At 44.0% G+C, this 10,555-nt stretch overlaps 1 protein-coding gene across 1 annotated transcript; it reads right to left on the bottom strand.

Annotated features, from left to right (window-relative positions):
- On the bottom strand, positions 1-6,644 carry klhl26 (kelch-like family member 26; the record flags this gene model as incomplete). Its single annotated transcript, XM_080506731.1, has 3 exons — positions 6,470-6,644; positions 2,763-2,945; positions 1-1,582 (listed from the first exon to the last, which is right to left on the bottom strand). Exons 1-3 carry the CDS (start codon positions 6,517-6,519, stop codon positions 1-3), a joined length of 1,815 nt encoding a protein of 604 aa, XP_080362857.1. The 5' UTR covers positions 6,520-6,644.
- Positions 6,645-10,555: the final 3,911 nt, after the last annotated feature.

The raw sequence follows: 10,555 nt of genomic DNA, 5'->3' as shown, positions 1-10,555 counted from the left end.
TCAGCGTTGAGTGGTGTTTTGTGGAAGTATAATTGGAGTACAAGCAATGCCGGCGAAGGATTCTGGAAAGTGCAAATCCCTCTCCCACTCATCCGTCTCTGTGTTGTACACCTGAATGATGCTCGTTACGTTGTTCAGGTGCCAGTTGTAACCCCCGACAACGTAGATCTTCTGCTCGAGCATGCAGCAGCCCACCTCAGACTGCCCTGCTCTCATGGGACTGACCGTGGTCCACTGGTCGCTCTCTGGAATGTAATACTCCACCGCCAGCACATTGAAACAGCGGTCCACGTGGTCCATGCGGCCCCCCAGGGCGTACACCCGGTCACTGGTTCCGATCATGGCGTGCAGCACTCTTGGATGGTTCATGGGAGCTTTGTAGTCCCACTGGTTTGAAGCGGGGTCATAGCAGTGGAGAGTCTTCTTGTCGTCCAACGAGATGCCGTAGCCTCCCGAGATGTACAACTTGTCGCCGCAGTGCGACCCGGCGTGGCCCCATATCCTGCGCTTCAAGGGCTCCACGTAGGACCACTCGTTCTTCTTTGGGCAGTAGCGCTCCACAGACGCCAGGCTGCCGGATCGGTTGCGCCCCCCCGTCGCATACAGCTGTCCACGCAGGATGTTGAGCTGAAACTGGATGCGAGCCTCCTGCATGGGTCGCAGGCGGAGCCACCGGCTCAGGTGCGGGTCGTAGCGGAAGCAGCCGTCGATCGCTCCCTCGCCACTGCGGTACTGCAAGTGCTGTCCGCCGACGATGTAAACAAAGTTATCAAGCATGGCCACACACGCGTGGCTGCACCCGGCCTCCATCTCGGTCAGTTCTTTGAATTGGCGGGAGGCGATGTCGGGGAGGTAGTACACCTTTGAGCTCACTGTGCGGTCATTGTCGGTGTACGGCGTCCCACCGAAGGTGATGAGCGACATGACATCGGACCGGATGAGCGTGCGCGGGGACTGCATTTCATGCTGTCGGAACGGAAGGATCTGGTAGTTGAAGGCCTCGAGGAGGTACTGGCGACACAGCACGTCCTCCACCATGATGTCCACCCTCTGAACGCTGTCCACGAGCTCAGAGGAGCGCATGAGCGGGAAGCGCACGTGGCAGAGGACGCTGCTGGCTTGAGCCCGGCGGGAGGCGTCGTGCTGGAGCCACCGGATGGCGGCGTGGAAGAGGTCAATCTCACTGCAGTTCTTCAGCTTGTTGCTCTGAAGGAAGAAAGTGAGCCGCTCCATGGGAATGTGCAGAAAGTCGTCCTCCTCCGCAATCTGGAGGAAGTGATGGAAGGTGAAGGCGTCCACCGACTCTTTAAGGGAAGACAAGCTGAAGGTGGTGGCCATCTGCCCAATGTGAAGACACGTCTCCACGCTCATCGCCGACTTGAGGAACTCCTCACAGAGCTCCACGACGGGCACCATCTGGAGGAACACAGCAGCCCCCAGGACATCCTGAATACAGTCCAGGTCTAAAGTCACTTCTGAGCTGTAGGCAAAGTCGATAATGTGTTTTAGGCCTCTAGCGGACAAGCCTTTCAGCTCAATGGTATTTTGATTCGACTCCCTCATGCCTCCGGTAAACATTGCTCTGAAAAACAAGAACAAGTGAGTAAACAACACAACGTCTGATATTTCAACTCCTCTAAATGCATGACAAATACAATAACTGCATGTGGTTTTTGTATGACTCTGCATAGCTAAGCCTGAGCTTTTCTTTGGCATAAATATGATCTTCTCTTTCTGCATAATTGTTGAGGTCATGGCAGATGAACTGAAACACACTTGAATTGGGACAAAATTAGATGCGTTTTAAGTTAAAAATATTTAGCTGCCAATAGATGACGTGTTATCAGCTTAACATCTATGACAAGACATAAAAATAATCAGAGAAAAGGCTTGTTTCAAAACTAATATTTAGTCTCATCTGGTATTGTGATTTTTTTTGTTATACCAGTCCTTATTGGGGCCTTTTCCACCGGACAGAACCAGGGGCTAAGTTCGGAGCCAGGGCCAGAGTTAGCACCAGTTCTTTGTCTTTCCACTACCAAAGCCGCTGCTAACAAGGAGCTAACTTAGGAGCTAACCAAGCGCTAACCAGGAGCTAACCAGGAGCTAACCCAGTGCTACGCTGGCTCCACTTCTTTCCTGGGCCAGAGAAAAGCCAGACCGGGGCCAGACGTGTCATCAGGTGGGGGCGGAGTTACCGCCAGATTTTCACTATTTACAAGGCGGCTTTCTGAAAACCACAGCGAAGACGGAGCCCCGGAGTGGTTCGGGCCAGACGAGATGGAGCGACCTGGACCAAACAGATGAATATAGTCTGTCTCCTCATTCTTGTATGAGCACTGTCAGCGCGAAATTTGTGCAATCAGTGACGTATCATGTTTTGATGTGATGCAATAATGACGTGGCTCCTGTTTCGCTCTGTTAACGGTGGAAAAACAACCAGTTCTTTGGTGGTGCTCATTTAAGAACCTGAACTCCCTCCTGGTTCTTTCTGGTGGAAAAGCCCTAATTAATGACCGAGTGCATAACTTAGAATTGCAGACTATTTGTTAATACTAAATAGACAATAGTTTTAATCTCTTTTGATATCGTTTCTACTGGCAGATGAAAAAAAAAAAAAGGGTAAATATATCAATTTAATGCAGTGAGTGAGGCTACAAAATGCATTTTTGCTTTGCGAGCAATATTACTGATCCGACATTGTTGCTCTGCATACAAGCATCAGTTTACAATGCTAATGGCCTCAGGCTCTGCAGACTAACCTGAAATAATCACTACAGGCGGCCAGCACCGCTTTATGGACCTGGAAGTGCTCTTCATTGATGGCCAGCACAACGTCGAGGAGTTGGCCCTGATCCCGCAGGATGGACAAGCCCTGGAGGAGGGTGGCACTGTGGCTCGGAGCAGAGAAAGTACAGCGCAGGGTGCTATTCTTGTTAGCCATACTGAAAAGAGAAAGAGGAAAAAAACAATCACAATCACACATTTCTTCCCTTTCTGAATATAGTCACACTTTCTGTAGAATTCTCCACTAAACCGTTTTATTTCCATACTCGTTGTTTCAGGAAGCACCTGCTCAGTGAAAGTGTTGCAAAGCCTAATAATATGTGGCTGCGTGTGTTGAAAGCATTGCTGTGATGGAAAGCTAATCTAATCTTCTTCAGTCAGCCAGCAGGAAATGTACTCTGAAGTATACAAAGTCTTTGCATTAGAGATCAAGTGTTTGCAAACTCAATGAGGACAGTGAAAGGGGATATATATTTCTCTATTTTAAGCCCGACCACAGCAGCAGGAGACAGGATCACAACAAAGAGTGAAAATAAACATTTCTAGGACAGACTACAACATGTGGGCATAGAAAGGCCCAGTGTCTAAGTCAGAGACGGAATGTCAAAGAGACAATAGCGACATCAAATCTTTAAAAACAATTAGAAATTGAAAGGAAGAAAGAAAGAAATCTATTGAGAGGAGAAAATTGAAATGATACGGAATCAGTCGTACAGCATCACCTGTGTTACTTTCTGTAAGCCTGTCCTCCGCTGCCCTGTGTTGTTTGACCAGACCCAAACAATGACAACCAATGACACTCAAGGCAGATTACAAATACCCCAAATGTATCCAGGCCCCAGATGTGCACGAAAAGGGATGATCCCGTGGCTCAAATCAAACAATATCCAAATTCAAATCACACTATAATACCAAGCAGAAATAAGGTCAGAGGATATCAAATGGAAATGGGATGAAGGTAGAAACAATAGAACATTGAGCCCTATGTGGACATGTATTATCCTACAACACTACATGTTTCCAGGAACTTCAGAAACCCTCAATACAAAACACCAATTTGGTAACGCGCTAACAAAAACACCAAACCTTCTTTTCAGCCTGCAAAGCATAACAAATTAAACCACTGTTGGATTGGAATTTGAAGATTTCGACGCAACCAAGTGGCAAAAAGACGAGATGAACTTCATAAAAACACAACAGAGGTAAAAGAGCTTAGAAGCCAACAGACTTCAAAGTGACTTCAGCACAAGTACAAATTGTTGAGCTCTTGCCATCAGGTAATTGAACCTCTCAACTGTACTTTTTTCTTTTTTTTAACAGGGATGTGGACAAGAAACCTGTTATTATTAGTGTAAAGTATGTCAAGATACTGAGGTCAAAACTGATTCTGAGACCAAGATGGAAATGAGAAGGTTGACTTACACAGACCAGAGTGAATGACGGTACGAGTCCAAGTAACTTTTCATTTTTGTTGTAATGATTATTAGTATACTTTTCATTAATATTTAATCTAACAAAAATGAGAGGAGGAGGGAGTACAAAAGCTATACGAGAGAGAGAGAGAGAGAGACAGCGTGAGCGTAATTCATTTAAATTTAAACGTCATACAATAAAAAAGTAATTTTAAGCAATTTATTAGCATTACGTATTCGGGCATAAATGGTACTACCTATACACAGTGCTAAAAGTACCAACTGATTATAGGTACCCCTCAAGCACCTTCTTGTGTTTTTATAATTATATATTATATTTGAAAATATCAACAATGAATAAAATATATGAACCCTGATGCTTTGTGGCAGTGACCTGGTGCCGTGACACAGGAGCATCAAGATCAAGTTTCACAACCATGGGGTGTTTCTCAGGTTTTGACAGTCAGAAGAGGATCAGCTTTCACCTTCTTGACTTTGTTTTAGGTTATTCCAAGATATTATTTGAAATACTTGTTTCTAATGTTTTCTTCCCTACCCTGAAAAGCCTAGTGTGGGGTTTGTACACCAGATCGCCCTAAATCCTCTGTAATTTAATCTTCTCACATGTTTATAATACCTGACCACTGGCAAAACTGGAAAGATTCAATTCGAAGCTGCTTGAGAGATTGAACCAGGACTGAGGCCGGAGGATAATAATAGGATGTCGTCCTCAACAGCATTCAAACCAGGTGAACCTTCACACCTGTACACTTCAAGTTCGGTTTCAGATTCTATACTGTGAAGCTGGTTTGCTTCTTCCGTAAGCCACACACACACACACACACACACACACACACACACACACACACACACACACACACACACACACACACACACACACACACACACACACACACACACACACACACACACACACACACACACACACACACACACACACACACACACACAGCAATCAGTAGGCCAACTCATCAACCAACCAAGACACCGTCATCCGTACAAGTTATGTTATTATGGAAAGAAGTAAATAAAATATAGGGCACAGATGTGTGACAATCCTATAGTTGCTTTACTAAATCCACTCTTTGCAGGGCTGCAAATGTGTGAAAGCCGACCACAAACTCTCCATCACACATTACATGCTTTTTCTTGCACAAAGCTGACAACTAAGTTTGCCTAATATGAAGCTTAGGTGAACGACAAACATCTTATTTTATTTCAAACCCATTATGATGTACTGACAAAATTCAACCTGTTAAAGGAATTCTTTTTAATTCATAACATAGGGCCTTACCTTTGCATGCTTAAAAAAAAAAAAATAAATGCGGTACTATCATGTGCTTTTACATTTGTGTGAAAATGAGTGGTCAAAACAAGGCAAACAGATGAGGCGGTTGACAAAATGACTAATAAAGTGTTCAGAAAAAAGACAAAAACAGAAACGCAAGCTTCATTAAAAGGTGATTTGACAATATCTGCTTGAAATAGTGGAAGTGTATCTCAAATAGACTAAAACAATTCCATGACTTAATAGCACAGCTGATGTGTCAAAGCTACACTTTAATGATATGGATGCATGTTGAGACGAGCCAAACTGGAAGGGAAACATTAAGTGGAGTTACTCGAGTTAATAAGTAATGAAGTACTTCCACATTAGCAAGTGTCATCGAGTACTAATGCTGGGGGGTTTGGCTGCTTCCAGTCCCTCACTCTGGGCTTCCATTTAACCACAGTCATTGTTGGATAGCATAGAATATTTATACACTTTGTAATTGGGTCTTGTGGCATTCATCGAATTACCTTTACTTATTTAACAGAATTTCTAAGAAAACTTCTAATTAAAATGTCAAAACCAAAACCTTGTTGAAGGAATGCAGGGGAACAGTAGTAATGAAGCATGTTTTCTAATTCCTTCCTAGGTTAAATTATCCGTCTGCACACGTTCTGCTGAATAATAACAGTGGTAGCTCCACCTGTTCAGAGCATTCCACCCAGGTGTGTCTGCACACGCAATTAAATCCCACTTTGACTTGCTCGTCCATAGAAAGCGCAGGTGGTGACCGCCTGGAGGCCTCAAGCGGCGCCTCGGTGTTTCCTACAATCAAACGGCGCATGCAGGTCGCCGCCTCACCCCGACCCGTAACCGGGCTGCCGAGCACGGGGGTCAAACAAAACCTTCCCGCGGGGGAAAAAATCCCCGAGAGCCCCCCATTCAGCACCGCTTCCATCAGCTCTGGCTTCCAACTCACCTGCTCTGTGCCTGCTTCGGAGCAAAATCTCCACCGTCCGACTCCGCCATATTCTAGCAGCGGGCAGCGGGCATTGGGCATCTTCGAGGCCGTTCGCGGGGAGTCAGCGGCACACTGGCCCGGCCATGGTGTGTGGAAACTCTGGAGGCAGCGGACCGTCGTTTGTGCGCGGAGAGGAAACAGCTGTGTGTCTGAGGCGGTGACCGCGGAGACCATGACGGAGACGACCTCCCCGACCAGCTGTTTGAGTCGGCATGCCTTCTTCCTGTACTGACCACGTCTGACCGCCTGGGGGCGCCACAGGCATATCTAATGGTCCCTGCGCTGTCCAATGTTGTTACTCACAACAAAAACACAAACACAAACACTCCCCACACCTTCTGGTTACACTCTTTTCATTGAAGTACAGCAGCTGAAGATGTTTATTGTCCAAACAACAACAGAAGAGCTGTGAATCTCTTTTCATTGAAGTAATAAAAGTAGTCATTGATCAAACTATTTTAATCTTTTAGGGGTTGTTTTCTATTAAATGACCTCCACAACCGAAGAATGCCGTTTTGAAAGCATAGCAGAGTAATGTATCACAATTACAAAGCATGATAGAACAGAAAAAATGATATTGTAGTATTAAAAACTGGTTGAAATAATAAAAAAAAAAGCTTCAGCTCGATATTCATCTATGAAGCAGCAAATATTTATATTGTACAATTAATTTGATAAGTAAATGTGATGTGCATAAATTATGGAAGATAGTGGACACCTTTCTTCCCTTATTTTTATTAATCTAAGTCATGTTATTTTCTTTTTATCAAAATGTTTCAAAATAAAAGCTGCATGATGCTCAAGTTTCACTGGTCCTTCCTTACAATAAAATACAATACACTTGAAATGACATCCCCTTGTTTTCACCATGTCTATAATCAAACATTACATAAGAATGACTCTCATTTATATTAGAGTTTAAAACACTATATGTTATATGGAAAAACTAAAAAACCAAAGATTCTTCAAAGACAAGAGAAGATTTAAAGACATAAAATGAGCTTCCTGAGGTGGCCCAGTCAGACACCAGGCCTGGATCCAACAGAGCCACTTCACACATCCAATAATCCACAGATCTGATCTGGCCGGCCTCCACATCAATGGGGAGTGTGTGAAAAGGGTTCTGGTTCCTTGGTGCCCTCATGTAATCTGATCTCACCTGGGTACACAACATCACAGCTACCAGCAAGAAGAGACCACACATACTGAGGGTCCTCTGGAAATACAACCTGCCCACTGACCTGCTGACCTTCTAACTCTGGTCCATTCGAAGCCTGCCGACATACTGAGTTATAATTTTAACAGGAGCAGCAACGAGGCAGATGGAGGAAGCTTCAGAGGAGAATCACATACAGCAGCACAGAGGATTGTTGGCTGCCCTCTCCCCTCCCTCAAGTACATTTACACCTCCAGAAGCCTCAGCTGAGCACAAAACATCACCAGGGCAGTTCACACCCTGGTTTCCACCTGCTGGACCTGCTGCCCTCTGGTGGCAGACACAATGTTGGCCAGAGTCACAACCACCCTTCATGGACACATTCACACACGTTCTGCACTGCCAGAGTAGTGTTGTACATTGTAGAATGACAATAAAGGCTATTTATCCTCTTGTATTTGAAGGAGATGAAGCAGTATTTCGTAGCCTCAGCAGCTACTGTCAGTGACGGTACTGTCCTACACTCTGAACTGCACTTACTGCCATGAAATATGTCCCACAGTTATTATTCCTATGACCAGTTTCAATCTAAACGGCAAGGTGTTGAAGGAGGATTTCTTCTCCCCACATGACTGGGACACATGTTGCACAGTGTGCAGCTCCTCACATCAGAGATGACAGAAGCAAAAGCAGTGCAGAAATCAAGGCGAGACCGACGGGGACACAAACTTGGTCTGCGTCCAGGGAGCCGCTGCTTTCAGCAGGAAAACTGTCACGCTGGTCCAGGTACTGTTACAGTTTTCCATCCATGTACGTCTTTCCATTGCAAGTGCAGATATTCTTCACATTCGCTGTTTTTTTTACAGAAAGTACTGAACCCAACCGAGGGACGACTGTCTGCGTCAGACGTCCTGCAGCCTGCTGCTGGAGGCGCGTTTATATGATGGGAGGAGCAGAGGCGTCACGACGGGCCATTGCCCAGGGCCCTGATTTCAATTTGGTTTTTTTGTTTGTTTGATTTGTTTTCTTTTGTGCGTGGTTGCTTTTTTTTATCATATTTAAAATGTTGCACATTTAAATATTGTGTGTAAAGTTTGAAATATGTATCTTATATGTTAATTATTTAATAAAGTATTTCTTTACTGACCTGTCATCCTGGACTTCATTCATCATTGTTCTGGGGCCGGGAGAACCCATAGTCCTTCTTGCCTCGGGCCCCCAGGGGGTCTAGAAACGCCCCTGCTGGCAGGCCGCTGGATTCCACGCTGTGAATACAGGGTAGAGTCGAGTCTAATTACAAATATGGGACAAAAACATAATATTCAGTTGTGTGTACAGACATTTTGTACGGCAGGTGGTCAGTGTAAAATAAAGGCACCTTGTGCAGCGTGTGGATCCATAGGGTGCTTTATTATAGTAGTGAGAGATTAAAGAAAGAAAGAAAAAAAAACAAGTACATGTTGTAAGTAGAGAGAGAGAGAGCAGGCAGCAAAAGATAGAGCAGACAAAGCAAAGGAATCCGTTCAAAGGACGGAGAGAGAAAAAGGAGCACGAACCAGAGCTATGATAGAAAGACTTGTGAGAGGAAGCAGAGAGAGAGAGAGAGAGAGAGAGAGAGAGAGAGAGAGAGAGAGAGAGAGAGAGAGAGAGAGAGAGAGAGAGAGAGAGAGAAAGAGAGAGAAATCCCTACTTCCAAATACTTCACTCTAATTGTTGCAATGCCTAAAAACTGTTTATGTGCTCAGGCTGAATGACCTCACACGGCCCAAATGCAATGCCACTGTTCACCGCCAGGGGGCCGCGACCCTCGCCTATTGAATCACTACCTTGAAGTAGTACCTTTTCTTTTTACAGTAGGTACTCATCACTTCGACCTCTGTTTACCTTTCTAGTCTGTAAATTGATATTAATTCGTCCATCAAAATCACTGATTCCTGAGCCAATTGGAGCTGAAAGCAAGAATACAGGATATTAACTGATGAACTAGTGACATACAACCTATTTGTAAGTATTTATTTTACAACAAGGGATAATAAACAAACCCTGGATAGCTACTAGGAAGAGGAAAAACTATTGTAGGGAAAGGGAGATTTATTTATTGTTAATTAGTCAACATCATCATTTTGCTTAATATATTTTGGTTGGCAAAAAGAAAAGGCTTGTTGAATGTTATATTCACAAATATGTATGTAGTTAGAAGAAGAAAAATAAAGAAATTAGATTCAAGGAGTGTCTTGCCTACATGCTAACTACATAATTGTCTTTCTTTATGCCAGTCCAGTGTAAAGAGACACTGTTTTGAGAGAGTGAGAGAGAGAGAGAGAGAGAGAGAGAGAGAGAGAGAGAGAGGAGAGACCCGCGAATGAGAGAAGATGGAGCTCTTCAAGACCACTTCAAAAATTGTGTTGGAAAGCTTAAATAAAGTTTTAATGTCTTAAAAATTCACGATTTCTTCTCTTGATCAGTGTAAAATGTGGTATAAAGGAGCATTTTGTGTTTGACAAAGTGAGCTGGTGTTTCTGATTAGGACCTTCTTGTCCAGCGTAAAGCTCAGTTTTATTATCACTATCATCAATAATAATAATAATAATAATAATAACAATAATTACAATTACTAACGAATCAAACGAACAGCCTCTATCAACAGTGGAACAAGAACTTTACAGATGTACACGTCTGAAAAAACTTTGTGGCATAAACAGTTTATGCCAGAAAGTTGTTGTTTTTTTTTTTATTTCAACAACATCCCAACCTTCAAGTGAAGCACGAGCCTCTTCTTCTTTGGACTTTTTCTTTCTTTTGCTAGCTCCCGAATCGTATTGACGTTTGGAAGCCATCTCTCTCTCTCTCTCTCTCTCTCTCCTCTCTACCTGTAAACAATTGCCTGC

This window comes from Blennius ocellaris (assembly GCF_963422515.1).
Source record: "Blennius ocellaris genome assembly, chromosome: 12".
Lineage (NCBI taxonomy): Eukaryota > Metazoa > Chordata > Actinopteri > Blenniiformes > Blenniidae > Blennius > Blennius ocellaris.
This window is presented reverse-complemented; position numbering and strand designations above follow the sequence as displayed.